We start from the raw sequence: 16168 nt of genomic DNA, 5'->3' as shown, positions 1-16168 counted from the left end.
AACGAAGTAGCAGCAGCAGGGGGAGGAAAGAGCACTTGCTACCCAAGCCCTAGGCTAGGTGGTTCTCCAAGCGGGATGGAGCCTGCAGTGCCTTCCCGATGGCCGGGCCGGCCTGGCGCTGGGGGGGTCGCCGATGTGGCTGCAGCAGCAACAGCGGGATGTGTCGACCCGGTAGCTGAGGCCGCAACCCGACAGGTGCCCTCGGCAAGGTTTGGTACTCTCTGCCGCAGAGCCAGGCAGCCCCACCGGCATCCGGCATCCCGCACCCGCCCAACCGGGAAGCGCCGCCTGTCCCAACCGCGGCTCCGCACCCCGCACCTCCCCGGGCCGCCTCCGCCCCCGCACGGAGCACAACTTTTGGGGCGGGCCGGGCCGGGCAGTGCCATCCCTGTGTCGCTGCGGGCGGGCAGTGCGGGGCAGGTGGGAGCCGGCGGTGAGCGCGGGGGGAGAGCGGGGGCATCGCGGGGGCATCGCGGCCTCGGCCCGGCGGGGGTGTCGGGCGGGCGGAGCGAGGGGCGCTCAGCCCCGCTGGGGCAGGGTCGGGGCAGGTGGGGAGGGAGCGAGGGTGCCACAGCCGCGGGGAGATTGGATTCCCCCCGTGGGACACAGCCCGGCGGCGGGACGGGCCCGGCGGGTCGGTGGCGGGCGCTCCTTCTCCTGAGCCTCGCCCTGCCCGCCCCAAACACCGTAAAGGAAGTGGTACGGTCTAATGCAGGGTGACAATGAAGGCTCCTAACTCCTAGGCTTTTGCCTGTGACTGGCAGTTTGCTCACAGATGGGAATACGTGGTGTGATTTCGGCCGGACGGCCCTGGAAAATACACACAGTGCGGGAACGTTCCCACTGTCTGCCTCCCGAAACAGCAGGTCAGGTTTCCCGCTAAGGAGGACACCTTCCTTCCCCTAAGGTTGATACCACACCAGTGTGTTCGGTACTTTTTTGTTCAGCTAACATCACCTTGCTGAGAAAACAAAGTGCTCTGTAGCTATTGACTCAACATACCTGTATAAAATGTATGTCAGTAAACGTTTTCAAAAAAGGAGACGGAAGCTGAGGACCCCAGGATGAAACAGAACGTCTGTAAGATCTAGCAGAAGATATTTGCTTTAATTCTGCTAGTAAGGAGCCGGTAGATTTCACAAAAAGCAAATCTTTAATAATGTATTTTGTACCTGCACAAAAGAACAATGCAAAAGAAATGGCTGTTTGAAGTTCAAATCTCTTTTTTAAGTCAATATCTAATATCTAATCAAGTCAATATCTAATATCTAATATCTAATAACATAGTGTCCTAATGTATTTTATTTCTGGATTTTAATTACAGAAGAGCGGTGCTTGTACCTGAGAAATCATGTTCAACTTCAGATGCATCAAGAAGTTACTACAGTACCTGAAATTTTTCATTTATTTATTTATTGAGAATCTCTTCTGTATATGTCCTCTACAAAAAAAATATTTTGCTGCTGAAATAGTTCTTATTACTGGTTCTGCAAATGGGATTGGAAGGCAGATTGCCTTAAAATTTGCTCCTTTGGGAGTAACTTTGGTTCTTTGGGACATTGATGACGAAGGCAACAAAGAAACATGCAGATTAGCCCAAGAAAATGGAGCTAACCGGGTGTTTGTCTACCACTGTGACTGCAGCAGTAGGGAGGATGTCTATGAAAAGGCAGACAAGGTAAGATTTGGCTGCTTCTGATTTTTCTTGCTTCTTTTTAATAGTATATGCTATGGATTTTTTGATTTTTTTTTTGATTTTTTTTTTTTTAGAAACTTACTGTTGAGAAACTTACTGTTTAGAAAACTGTCTAGAAAACTTACTGTTTCTAAACTTACTGTTTAGAAACTTACTGTTCATTAAAGATAAGAAATCATGTAGGGCAATGATTTCTCTTTTCAGCAAGTCACTTCTAGATGGAACTTAAACTGTGTTCTCAATAAAGTAACTGGATTTAAGATGTTCTGTTCAGATTTATGTATTTTCAGTCTTCATTGTAAGACGGTAACCTCTTTTAGATTAAGAGTACGGTAAAACATGCAGCAGACATTATCTCCATATATTTGTTAAGGCTTTGAAATTTCTTCAAGACATCAAGACAAAATTTTAAAAATAAGAAAAAATCAGTATATGTTGTAAGGAGGGAGTTTTTTCCTTTGCCCATTTGTTTAGAAAACTAGTTCTGTAAGGGTGACGTGGTGTGTAATGTTTTCAGAAATGTCATCAGGGTCTCCAGTCAAAATGATGATTCAGCTTTGCTTTATTTTTTGGTCAATATAGCTGAGAGGTAAGGTAGAGAAGAACTCCATTTCAAATTAAATCCTTTAGCTGGGCTGACCTACGTTTTTTAACCTTTTTTTTTATTTATTTATTTTTATTATTGTCAGAGTCTAGAAATTGGACATTGACATTATTACTTTTTCCTTGTCTTTAAACTGCCTGAAAATATTTCCCAGTATAGCCTCGCTTATAATACAGTTATCCAGTCTACCACTTTATCCAAGTATATATTCTTCTTCTGGTGAAGAAGAATACACTTGAACAGTGTATGTTCTTGGAAACATGACTCTCAGGTCACATCTTTGACATTCTGTGTCTGAAGGCATACATCAGAGAAATTAGCTAAAATATTTCATGACATGTGAATGTTGATAGATTGTTTCAGAATAACCTTGAAATGTAACATTAATTATCTATGAAAATTGTCAGGGAGGGCTCTTTGTTCTGTGGTTGCTGCTTTTAATTTTAACCAAAACAAATTCATTCCTTCTGAGCTTGGCTATGAAAGTTTGAAACTTTTTTTTTCCCTCAAGAAGTATTCCCGATGAAAAGTGCTTCTAAAAGGTAAGCTGGGTTCAGGATCTGTAAGTACCTGAAACTGTAATTCTTACGTTTGCAGTCAGCAAGGTATTATTTTACTCACCCTTGTTAGCACCATTTGGGACACAGACAGCTGACTGTGCACAGCAAAAAATTCCACTTAGGGCCATTGGTGCTAAATGTTAAGAACCACAGGTGGTACCATAGTATTAGTTGGGCAGTGGTGTATTTATTGTATCATAATGGCATGTAAGCACAGATGAGCAAGTTGTTGACTGCTGACCCTGTGCTGACACAACACGCAGTGTTTGAGGAGGATTATCTTTGCCAATGGCTTTGTCAGTACAGATGATGTGATCCTGACACCTGTGTGAGACATTGATAATGACTGCAACAATTTTGGAGTAGCAATCACAGTAATTTCAGCAATCTTGGTATCTGTTATCACTTCCAAGCAAGATGAAAGCTCTATCTGAGCAACTTGTGGTCAATACTTCATATATGACATTAGATCTTTATTTGAAATTATACTATAAAAAAACAGCAGTTCTTCTCAAATCGTATTTTTTGCAAGTAAAAAAAAAAAAAAAAAAAAAACCAAAAAACTTACCTTAGAATTTACCAGGATCAAATCTCTTTAAAAGATAACATTTTAAATTGGCATTAAGTTAAGCTCTGTTCCCATAAAGGCTATCTGCTTCTTGCAAAGACACCCACCAAAATGTGTAATTTAGGCTTATGTAGATAATTTCTTTGTTGGACTTCATTGTCGATGCTGAACGTTTTTAAATTATTTGTTTGCTCTTAGTTTAACACAGTCTCAAAAGGTTTGTTTTGTGCTCTCCAGTAATTTTTAATCTCCAAACACATTAACTGAATCAGCCTCAGGGCTCCAGCCTGCAGAATTTGCTGTGCCCATATCAGCAAACACTATACTGCAGGGCACAGACTGACCTACCAACAGAAACTTGAAGAGCTGTTTAAAATTCAGAAATTCCTGTTAAGGTATTAAATTATTGTTAACAATATCAACATCTTCATAGATATTTGCATGTACTGAACAGTCATTTCTTTCTGGAGCCAGAAATTTTCTTAGATCAAGAGTTTTTCATCTAGAGGCCTCCTCTACTCTTGGAAATACCTGCAACTTTTTGATTGGTAGTATAAGAAGTCTTGATCTTGGACACAGAAGATAAAGCAATAGCAAAAAAAGTTAAATTAATTGTTTATTTTTGATATACTCACTGCAAAAAAACCTAGGTATTTTCCGATAATGAAAGCTTTCTTTCTAGGAAGCAAATCAGACCACCAAAGTCCCTAAAGAAGAGGTTTTTAAATTAAACTGGTGAAGTGAAGAGCAACTAATTTTCAGGATCAGGCAGTGTCCAGTTTGGAATTTTGAAGGAAATCAGATATGGATCTGATAGGCTGGGAATGTGGGAGGTGTGTTTTGCTATAACAGGTGATCAGGAACAAATAGTAGCAAATATGCCAGTTTTAAAGTGCACTTGAGAGGCCACAAACTGCGATCTTGTCTTAGAGAAAATTGCTGGAAATCAGAAAAAAAGAGAGGAATTAATAGACACCTGACAGAATTCATAATATAGAACAATCAGCTTGACTTTTTGCAAATGGAAGCCAAGCTTCACATGTATTTTGTAGTGGTGAGTAAACAGGTCAAATGAAGCCAGGTTAAATAAAATGCTGCCATTGGTGAAGCTACGTTGCCAAGTGAAGAAAAAGAGAATCATCATATGGACTGACACAGCAGTTAAAAGACATGGCAGGGAGGAAAGCATAGATACATCCCACAAAGGAAGAACTGAATATTCCTGCCATACTCAGTAGTGTATAGATTTGCATTCGTTTGTGCAGGGGGAGTGGTGCTGATATCTGAGCCCTGTTTTTCTACGACAAGGATTAAACCTGGCACAGCTGAAGAAATATGAAGCAAGTCTGCACTGAACGCTAAGGTTCCCTGAGAAAGCCAAAGGAAGGTCAGATGTTGGGATATCAGATTGAAGTACCTGTTCCCAAATTGCCAGACAGCAGCATGGGTGGGATTTTTATGCTTTTGTAGTCATACTATAATTTTTGAGACACCAGATAACCACTCACCTCTAGCACAGGAATCTCTGCAGTGAGACTGATTCTTAACGCTATGAATAAATCTTGGCCATCTGCTTTGATATAAATCTAAATCTTGGGACAAAATCTTGCTATAATAAACTGAAATATTTTTATAATAAATGGAGCTAATGGTGATTTTGGCCTTCTTTCCAAGTGATGTTATCTATCTATTTCATGGTAGGCCCTTTTTTTACTCAGAGGATTTGTATCCCCAGGAACCTGTGCTGAATTCTTTCCAGTTCAGTAGAAATTACATGGAAAAGGGGTTGAACAGGTTCATCTGAGGAATGCAGTTTCTCACAATACCAAAAACAGGGGACCAGAAATGTTCCAATTGCAGTTAAAGCACACTCATGGTGCACACTAAAGCTTTGTAACTTATTACCTTATGTTCCTGTGGAAGCCAAAAGTATTCCAGAGTTCAGGGAGCAATTAGATAAATTCAGGGAGTGAGATGGAGTGGAGAATCACTGGGATACACTAAACACAAAGATATTGATACCTTATGTCTCTCAGGAAACTCCGAAGTTGCAGCATGTGAAAAGTTAGGTGCACTGGAGACCTTAGAGCCCTCATCCTTTTTTTATTGCTTTCCACCATGAGACAAGGGCTAGGAGGCTCAGATGGACCTCTGATCTGAAGCAGTACAACAGTTCTGAAGGACTTACGTTTTCAGAGATATATCGATTACTGCAAATATCATTTTCATAAATGAAACACAAGAGGCAAGGATACCTTCTAAAACTTAATGTTTATATTTTTTTATTTAGGTTAAAAAAGAAGTTGGGGATGTTACTATTCTAATTAATAATGTTGGCAGAGCACTTGGAAAGAAGTTCTGTGACATTTCAGATGCAGATTTTGAAAAGACCTTAAGAATCAACTTCTTCTCTCAAGTCTGGGTAAAGTTTTTTGTTGATTTCTATTTTTTTCTGGGTGATCAAAAGGTAGAGTCAAGTGTTTTCATGTGAAAATCACCATCGTGGTGTCTACCTCAAAACCCCAGTTTGGAATAGGGATGTGAAGGGCCTTGACTGGGGGAGAATATGTTTTCATAATCATCCTTTAATTGGAAACCCGCCAAATTGACAGTCTCCCCATTACGTTTCAGTAATATTAACACAAACCTGCCTGAGCACTTTGGTAAATCAAAAGTTTTTGCAATTGTACTGTGAAACATACCTGTAACAGCTGTGGTGGAAATTAGTGCTGACATGATGGCATGTGACTTCCCTGTTTGCTGACACTGGAAGGCTTTGTCTAAGGGACTTGTAGCATTTAGGGAGACACAACCATGGCTTGGTGGTGGACTCGGTAGTGTTAGATTTACAGTTGGACTCAGTGATCTTAAAGGTCTTTTCCAACCTAAGTCATTCTATTCCAGCCATTTTTTGCTGCACACGTTCGTGTCAGTCTTCAGGCTGCTTTCATTCCTAGTCACCATCTGACTTAAGTACTTAGAAAAGTAATCTGGGTAGTAAGTATTATCTTTATTTTCTTACCTCTGAAGCAATTTGCTGTTATTTGGTCTCTCAGTTGACCTTTAGTAGGTTTTGCTGTGAGGGAGTGCTACTCTTGCCCCCTCTTGCATTTTTTGTTTATATGCTTGAGTCAACAGGTTGCATCAGGGAACAGTATTGCATTGCAACTCCCTTGTTAAAAGGCAGTTCTCAACAGAAGATCCTTGCAAATAAGAGTCCTCTAAACATTCCTCAGCCACACTGCATCATTCTTCCAAATACTTGAGGCAAAGGGACTGAGAGATGTTCTCTCAGCAGGTCTGAAGAAACATTGGGCAGGAGGATAATGTTATACTAGGCACTCACATTTGGAGTCAAATAGGACATCTCAGCTATGGAAACAAGAATTATTATTGCTCATCTCTCTTTTTTTAATCTAACCCTTCACAAAACACTGGCATTCTCCTTAGTTACTGTCACCCACAGTGGTAGTCTGGGGTGCTGCAGTTGTCCGGCAGTTCAGTTTGCAAAAGAAAGGGCCCACAGGCAGCTGAACTTCCCTTGATGTGTTGACTTCTAGCTCCCTCTTGTGTACCAAACCTTTGGCAGATGTCTCAAATAGACTCAAATTGTGAGGAACCAGGAGGCAGAGAAAATAGAAACTTTGCTACTTTTAATAAGACGATTTTAATGCTGTTAGATCACCAGACAGAGGGCAGTCATTCAAGGGAATGCTGTCTATCATTTAAAAATTGTTACAGAGATAAAAGGTCAGTTGGGCTTCTTGTATAATGGAGCCCCAGAAAGCAGATCAGATTGTAAAGCCTAATTTTGAAATGCAACTCTTTTGGCATGTCTATTTACAAAGGGTTTTTTTAATATTCCCTTAGACTTGCAAGGCTTTTCTTCCGGCCATGATGGCCTGTAACCGTGGGCACCTGGTTAGCACCGCCAGTGCAAGCGGATTACTGGGACTCTACAGACTGACAGGTTAGTATTGTCAACTGCCATTACAAATTAGATCTACATACTAATGACTTTTCTCTGAGACCTAATAAATGCTCAGCTTAAGCAGCCTATACTGACAAGAACCTGAGGATGCCAAAGGTGATGGTGTCCCAACAAGTGTGAAGCTGTCACGTTGCCCAAGTGGCACCATGAGCTCACTGCAGATTTTACTGCCTGATTACAGACTGTCTTATCTCCGCAGAAAAAGGACAATACAGCTCGTGTGTGTGCAATGGGAAGAACCTCTGCATACAGGTTGTCTTAACTCTTTCTCACGCCAGGTTTTCTTCAGAGTCCTGAGACATGGGTTATATATGGAACTATATATTTAGCTGGGAAATGATTTTCAGGTCCAGAAGGTGTTTTGGCAGAATTTTCAATAAAATTAATTTGAATAAAGTTTTAAGCTCTTTAAAAGCTCAGCTGTTTCCCTCAGGAGAACAGTCTGCTGTGGTCCTGTCTATTTCATCACTCTGGGTCTGCTGCCCAGTCTTTCCTCAAGCCTGTCTTACATGTTGGTTGCATCTCTGAGGATACCCTGTAAGACTGTGAAATTCAGTGTAATAAGTGTCTCTTGTTTCTTCTGCTGATTGATGATGTTACTGTAGTGTTCATTTGCCTCCTGTTATCATTGCATCATATTTGGTATTGATAATATAGGTTACATTCAGGTTTCATCATATAACTGTAAAAATTATGGGGGTGGATCTGTCTATCCATGTTTTAACCTTTTACACCTTAGCTATTTATTTTTAGGCTGTATGGTTCCATCATTCACTGTGGGTGAACTCCTGAAGAATAGCAAACTATCTCTGATACCAGTTTTTGAATCACTCTTTTAGCAAAATGGGATTTCATTGTATCTAATAACTATTTTCACAAACATTTGAAAAAACTTTAGGAAACCACATGTAAATCACTATATTAAAGCAGTTTCTTCCAGTTGTAAAATTGTGTAATAATTTGGTTGTAGGCAATCTCTGAAGGTCATTTGGTCCACATACCCAAATAAAAGCAGGCCCAACTTAGATCAGATTGCACACAGCTGTGTGAGGGCAAGTTTTGATTATCTCCAAGGATGGAGTTTTGTACATTCATCAAAAATAAAATTCTGATCAGATTCAGTCTTCCTGGGAAAACAAAACAAAAAGTTGCAGGGTAAATCAGAAGAAATAGGCTAAAGCAGCATTTATAAGTAGGGTATTCATATTTTAACACTAGAAAGGGTTCTTTCTGAAATGTAACCTGTGATTTTGAAGGGTGAAGACATTTGAACCGAAAGAACGTTTGTATATGAGTATCTGAAAATGTACCTAAAATATTGAATAAGCTCATCTTCCTATATCACTCTATGGTACACTGAAAAAACTGCTCTGGAAAGGATTAATCTTATCCTTAGACAACTGTGCATCAACCACGGGAAGAGTCATTAACCTTCAGATTTGGCATCACCAATATGCTTAAAACAATAATTACAAGACTGCTAATTATAGAACTAAATAATATAATGCATTAAATATTATTACAAGAAATTGGATTCTCTATATAGCATTTACTGTGGTGCTTTTGAGATTTTGAATATTTCTTCTTTCTTCACTTTCCAGATTATGCTGCAAGCAAGTATGCAGTCGTTGGAATGATGGAAGCCATAAATTCAGAACTTTATCATGCAGGAAAACATGGCATTAAAACCACAATCATTTGTCCTTATTTTGTTAAGACTAAATTAAGTAGAGGTTTCCAAAGCGCGTAAGTAAAACAGATTGTATACTATTTCGTGTGTAAAAAATAATCACTACTCACAAGATATACCATATTCAGTCTCTAGCTGGTTAATTTGATTTTCAATTCAGTATTTTTGCCCTATTGGCACATAAAACTATGTCTTTTGATCTAAAGAAATGCAAGTCTTGCATACAGTTAATAATTAACAGGTACAACAAGGACTGTGTAATAACCTCACAGTCATGGAGAGGTTTGGGATGCACAGCAGTATTTAAGGGTTAAAGGGAGCCTTATTTGTCAGTAGAAGGGACCCTGCTGATGTTCTCTGCCCCAAGTAATTTTGGCAGTGTGATTAGTTATGGCTGCCAGGATACCCATGACCTGTCGTTATTAACTGTGCCCCATGATCTGTATTAGCAGGTACTGTGCTTCTCTGAGAGGGAATACCTGTGGCTGATAGTATCTGGTGGGTGACTATGGGTGCAGTGATTGGAGAGGCTGCAAGCCCTGAATTAGCCACTGTAGTAGCACAGTACCAGTGGCTTTGGTTTTTCAGTGCTCTGCTCCTGCTTCCACCATTGATCATTCTGCAGTGGCATATGTCATGCAGAGCACAGCCTGTCTCCAGGCTGGAGACAGACCTAGTTCTGATCTACTTAGCTGTCACCTCAGCACCTACAGTAGAAAAGGAGGAGGTGTGCAGAAGGCAGAACTTCATGCGTAGAAGAGAATATTGTATGGCTAAGCTTGGAAGTTTTCAAATTCTGCAATCACGGTGGGCATTACCTTCGTTAAGCTCTGCTTACTCTGAAGTCATTAAAGTTCAAAGTGTTTTCAATTTATTCTGATGATAGCAGGAACAAAGAGGTTTGGAGGTTCCTTTTCAAGACTACTTGAGAGGAAGGGGGAAAATTCATAAATTAGCCTATTACGTATGTGCTAGTATCATCTCAAAAGCAAAGTTTTATAATTCCCTAACACTTTTTTCTTGTTTCACAGAAAACCTTTTTTGCTTCCTGTTTATGATGCAGAGTATGTAGCCAACAAGATCTTGAATGCAGTTAAAAAGGAAAAGTTTTATCTAATCATGCCTCCAACTGTACGCTTATTTGGTTTGAAAACGTAAGCATGTGACTTGTCTTCTAGCATTACCTTCTTTCCTCTGCCACATGACTGTAAAATCAGCAGAAATGTTTAGTAAAAGCAGTCCTTTAGTTAATATTCCTGCAGTCAATCCAGTTATAGGTACCCAGCTTTGAAGAAATAGTGGTTTTAATTTTTTAATAGTTTAGGTAAATAGCATTGCTCTGGCCCCTTCTATCTCTTATATATGTCTTAAGTTACAGTTGGGTATAGAAATTTCAAGAATTTTCACGAGATGGTACTCTGAGAGTAATGCCTGGGCTAGAACTGTCTGCTTCCAGCCACTGCCTCCACTGCTGTCTGGGCTTTCACAAAATGGCTTGGTCTGTCATTTGTTTCCCCCACTTATAACATGGGGGAAACACCAAATGAGTTTATTGCCAGACATCAGAATTATTGAGCAAATATAATGGATTTATGATTTCTTCATTTATAGAGTACATTTTTCTAAAAAAAACCCCAACAAACCAAACTCAGTGTTTGTCTCATCAGTTTCATTCCTAGAAAAGTGGTATTATTCTTCGAATCATACGTCAAGTTCGCTGAGAGCATGGATAAAGCCTTCGGTCAGAAGAAAAAGGACTGAAATAAAAATATTCTGAAGACTTCAAGTGCCATCTAATTGAATGTTCTCAGTAAAAAAATAATTTTAAATCATGTTTATTCTCTGACAGAAAACTTACTTCTTGTGTGATATTTGACATTGGTCAACATGCAGTTTAATTCTCCTTAACAGTCTTTTATGTCTTTACGTCTTTATGTTTGACAATTTTCCAAGTAACCTTTGAAAAATCATTGAAATTTAAAATTATATAGGTATTATGTTAAGTGACCAAGCAATAACTTGGCACAGATTGTATTGTCTTCAGACTGAAATTTCAATGATGTAGCCTGAAAACACTGATTTTTAGTCACAACTCAATCTCTCATTTCTTGATGGCATGCTGCTTTTATCTGCAGTCTCAGTAAAAGTCAGTAAGACCAGGCAGGGATGTTTGACTTCATTTTGTATTCTGAATTCTCAATTTCTGAGCAAAATCTTAAAGCACAGGAAAAACACACTCCTGTTGAAGCAGAAATCAAAACAAACAAACAAACAAACAAACCAAACCACAACCAAAAAAACCTAAACCACAAAACATTTAATGCTTTTCCCTTTTAGGGTCAAAACAGCACTGCAGTTCACACAAAGCCAACATGAAGAAGGGTTGCTGTGGGATGATGGGCTCTGCCTGGTTAGCTGTGCAGGGAGCCTGTGTTTTGAAGAGGAGTGAACTGCGAGGCGAGCTGATAAAGTGTGTGCGGTGCTGTGGCACTTACCACGCTCCTCCTCATTAGTCAGTACACTTTGCTAAGCACTGTTCTGTGGGATACATGTGCCTGGGTCTTGACTCATGGCTAGAGGCTGATACTGGATCATTTATCAAAGGCTGTAGCTTGGAAAGAGCGTATGTAAACCTGTAACAGCAGCAAAGCATCGTGTGCCTGCTCAGAGAGGAAAGATGATGAAGTCCCACAATCAGAGGAAGTAGACAGGAAAGAATTCCGTCCTAGAAATCACTTATGTGGTAATTAGTTGTCTCTATAAATTTTGTCAAAGGTTCCAACAACAGAATAGTTAGAGTTTACAAATGTAGGCTCTGTGGTGAGCACCTGCTGTAGGCAGCTGTGTGTTGAGCACCAATGAAGCCCACAGGCATCTGGCTCCCTTCTCTGGCCCTAGAGGCTGCAATGCAGCTTTGAAGCACCCTGCTGAGGCCAGAAAGTTCAAGGTGCTGTGTCCCAGGTTAGATCCCTGAAGTCAGCAGCTGAATCTGGACCTGTAAACTGGTCCACACAGTTCTTTTTAATTCCGGTGACCTTACTTAAATTACTTAGAAAATAATTGATTCGAGAGTATTGTGAGAATCTGTGCAAGAAATCTTTGTTTGGCAATTTTCTGAGTAACTTTTGAAAAATCATTAAAATACAAAATTACATAGGCATTATGTTAAGTGACCAAGCAACAGCTTTGCATGGACTATATTGCGTTCAGTCTGAAACTTCAATGAGGTAGCCTGATTGTTAGCGTGGAACATTATTCTGTTGTAAATCATGGAAAAAAGAATACAGACAAGAGGAATACCTCGTGTATTCTTGTATAATTCTGGGCTGGCTCTTCAGCAAAATTTCTTCTTATGTTTGGAGAGAAGTCACAGCCATGTCCCTCAGCTGCCTTCAAGTGAAACTACAACCTAGAGATAATAAAGAACAAAAAACCCCCTCAAGAGCAGAAATTCAGGGATTAGTTGCACAAAAGCATGTGCCGGTACTTAATTGATAGAAATCAATCCTCGTGTAAATTTTCAGAAAATGCTAGCATAAAATGTTCATAATTAAACTTAACTTAAAAAATGAACAAATAAACTGCAGATAAGAATAGTGAATCTACAAAGCCTACTTTCTAAAAATAAACTGTAAGGAATTAGAGTAGATTTTTAGAGACTAGGCTCTGTAGTCATCTATTGCCCACATTTGCCACCATATTTCAATTGTACTTAAGTAAGCCCATACTTACAAGCTCCCTTCCAGCTATAAATGCTTATAAGAATGCACACTCCAATGAAAAACCTATTTTTTTAACACCAAAGTATGCATGCATTCAGTAAATTCGTTCACGTACCTGTAAATATTACAGGGGAAATTTTAGCTGAGAGAATGAGAAAGCTATCTCGAGTTTGCCTCTTTGGAAAGCAAGGTTTATTGACTTATATTTTTGAAAACTCTCTAGGTGATGAGTAATTGAAAAATTATTTTCTTCCAAACTAATGAGACGAGAACAAAGTCTAAATTGCACCCTGCGAATAATGATCTTTTTCTAAATTGCAAGCAGATATGTTGAGTATTGGGATTCCCTTATTCCACATGAATGTTGCAATTTGGCTCTAGATCTATGGTCATTTTTAAGTATGATTACAGCAGACAATGCAAACTGATGTGACATTATATTTGTGAATGTATTGTGGGCCTGAATATCTTCATACGTAAGGCCATTGCTGGTGTTGCAGAGCTTCAGAACAGGGCTCATGAGGTGAAAAAAATATATTTTTTAATTATTTGTAAAATGAAACACACCTGTTAGTGACATTAATATTTGGTGGACTATCCATCATTTAAAATCTGATGGTTGAGGATGAAATATCTGCAGTCAAAGAGCACATTGTAAGGGCTCTCTTTTCAGGACTCTTTTGTTATTTTCAGTTTCTTTAACTAAAGTATATGAACCTGAACCTTACCACCTACATCTTCAGTAGTATGTTTACCAACTATATAGACAGGACATGAGTAGATTAGGAATAATGTAAAGGAAATAATGTTCTATTTTGTAAGCTATATTTCACCTATTCTTTATAGCTACACTGCAAAAACTTACTTTGTATTGCTGCAACCTCAGCCAAGGGCACTCTTTGGCTCCACTTTTTTCAGGCTAATCTGCTTTTCTCAAGAAGGAATTTGTAAAGCTTATACTTTCTAAGTCTCACAGTGATCTGGTAGATCTTCTTATGAGCCCCAGAAATCAGTAACTCATTCATTTCTATGAAAACACAAGGAAAATAATTTTGAGTTTTGGGGTTGGTTGTGGGGTTTTTGTTGTTATTGTTTTGGGGTTTTTTGTTTCTCTTTTTTGTACAGAGCAGAAGTGTGATAGATCCTGTAATACAGCTCTAAAACTCTAAGCCAAGACCTTCCTATTAAAGTTCGGGAGATGCAATCAGATGCTGTTCCTGTTTTTCTAATATAAAATTACCTTTCATCTTTTGAAAGAAGCATCTCAGAGTTATCAACAACTCCTGCAAAACATACCCTCTACTTCTTTGAAGCTTTCATTTTATTTGTAATTCCTCTAAGCAAAAACATTTTAACAAGAGAAATTCTGTTACTAATGAAGCTGCAAATGAGACTGGAAGGCAGTTTATCTTAATTTTTTTCTCCTTTGGGAATACTCTTCATTCTCTGTGAAACTGATGAAGAGACCTGTGTTGCTGTATGAACAGTTAGTTAATCTGTGATGTCAGATAAAATACAGTTATTTGCTCTTGTTTTATGACCATCGGTACAGCACACCTCTTCAGAGAATTTTTTTCTTATAGAGGAACTTGTAGTTCTGGGTGTCTTATGATGAACATTAATCATAATCAAGTTACAAGTATTTTGAGAAAGAAACATTTGAATTATGCTGGATCACCTTGTAACCTAACAAAAATCTTAGATAAACCTTAGAGCAACTATATGCAACTTTGATTTGGCATCAATTTCTGTAATCACTTGGATATTTCAGTGTCACTCTGGGATTGTCCCTGAGCAACTAAGTGAGTACTCAGGTGGTTTTGTTGTGACTCCGAATGCCCAGAGCATGAAAAAGAGAGAGAGGTGCTCACAATAGCATCTTGTCCCATTAAGCCCACTGGGTGGATGGCTCAGTGCAACTTAGTTCCTGTCCTGCATCAAAGGTCCTTCTGGAGGAAGAGCATTTTTAAATTATCTGCAAAAAGCAGAGAATGTCATATATATGACACAAATTTACAATACACTACACCATCAGCATAATGGTATGATTCTTGGGGCTGTCCTGTGCCAGGCCAGGAGCTGGACTTTGATGATTCTTGTGGGTCTCTTCCAACTCTGTGATTCTGTGATCATTATGCAGCAGCCTTCCAGGATCAGATCCAAAATATCGGCATTTCCTCCTGGGTGTATGTGCTATCGCAACCAAATTGGGATAACCATCTGAAATATATGGCTCTGTGGAAAATAGCCATTGTATGGAGATGGAAACATATTATATATGTTCTCCTACATTTTGTAGCTCCTCTTTTACCTGAGAGATAAATGTTTCCACCCAATCAAATTTGTTATATGTTATTGTAGTCATCACTGCAGTTTCTCATATATGCTCAAATTCTTCATTAATAGATTTAAGCATGTAACAACACCTTAGTGAGACTGAGATACAACTTGCAGCATATCACAGAAACAACTGGACTTTCCCAGAAATTCTGATAGCTTTTTCTGTTTAATCACTTGAACTGGCAATATCTCATTAAATTTTAAAACATTCCCAGAATAACCTCAGTCTTTCTGAAGGACTGATGACCCTCTGTAAATGTCAGCCTACAAAACTCATTATTTTAAGTTATCTAATGAGTTCCTTTGTATCCCAGTTTTTAAGAGTGAAATGAACTTGAGAAAGTAAATGACTAGCACAGCTGAAGAGAAGACCAAAGTAAAGACAGCATAACACAGGGGTCAGTCCAAAGACCTTTGTGTGCAACGTTTCCTTTCCATGCCATCAAGGCACTGGTTGCTTGCAGGAAATCCAGTCAAAGGTCTTGGAATACCAGATAAGGACAATTCATTGCCATCAGCTGCTTCCAGCCTGCACAAAGGCTACAGAAGCATTTGCACAACAACCACAGAGCAGCACACGTAAGTGTATGAACATGCTATTAGCTGTGGGGAAGATTTCTATTAATTTTACCTAGTGTTGAAACACAGCTACAGGCACTTTGCTTACTAGATCTTAGGAGTTCCCAGTGTCACCTTATTCTCCCATTTTATCCAGTAGTAATTCTGAAATTAGATAATCTACTGCAAAATTGCCTAGAGCAGGAGAGATAAAGGAAACTGTTTTAGAAGGATGGCTTTCGTAAACAGGCACTCTAATAATACTCAAAGCTAATTTGAGACTAGTTTTATATACTAACAGTAAAAAAACCATTTCCAAATCCTGCAATATTTGAAGTCTTTTTCATTAGTAACCTCTTTCTTCTTCTTAGCCTCTGTCTGGAAAGACGTTTAGTCCACAGTTCCCACAAGTAATGGGAAAACTGTGGAGGGATAGACT

General features: G+C 39.2%; 1 protein-coding gene across 1 annotated transcript; it reads left to right on the top strand.

Moving 5' to 3' along the window:
• The first annotated feature begins 383 nt into the window (after nt 1-383).
• On the top strand, nt 384-14554 carry LOC114060211 (epidermal retinol dehydrogenase 2-like). Its single transcript, XM_027889542.1, has 7 exons — nt 384-433; nt 1325-1678; nt 5719-5850; nt 7299-7398; nt 9021-9165; nt 10141-10263; nt 10777-14554. Exons 2-7 carry the CDS (start codon nt 1352-1354, stop codon nt 10868-10870), a joined length of 921 nt encoding a protein of 306 aa, XP_027745343.1. The 5' UTR covers nt 384-433; nt 1325-1351; the 3' UTR covers nt 10871-14554.
• The last annotated feature ends 1614 nt before the right edge of the window (nt 14555-16168 follow it).

This window comes from Empidonax traillii, unplaced genomic scaffold (genome assembly GCF_003031625.1).
Source record: "Empidonax traillii isolate 1590-97213 ecotype Southwest subspecies unplaced genomic scaffold, ASM303162v1 scaffold264:size1143063, whole genome shotgun sequence".
Lineage (NCBI taxonomy): Eukaryota > Metazoa > Chordata > Aves > Passeriformes > Tyrannidae > Empidonax > Empidonax traillii.
This window is presented reverse-complemented; position numbering and strand designations above follow the sequence as displayed.

What these genes read in the sequence shown, in the direction of transcription:
- LOC114060211 (XM_027889542.1), top strand. Translation starts at nt 1,352, where the DNA reads ATGTTCAACTTCAGATGCATCAAGAAGTTACTACAGTACCTGAAATTT. An exon ending in ACTTCTTCTCTCAAGTCTGG is followed by an intron (nt 5,851 to 7,298) that starts GTAAAGTTTTTT and finishes ATATTCCCTTAG; the next exon opens with ACTTGCAAGGCTTTTCTTCC. An exon ending in GGGACTCTACAGACTGACAG is followed by an intron (nt 7,399 to 9,020) that starts GTTAGTATTGTC and finishes TTCACTTTCCAG; the next exon opens with ATTATGCTGCAAGCAAGTAT.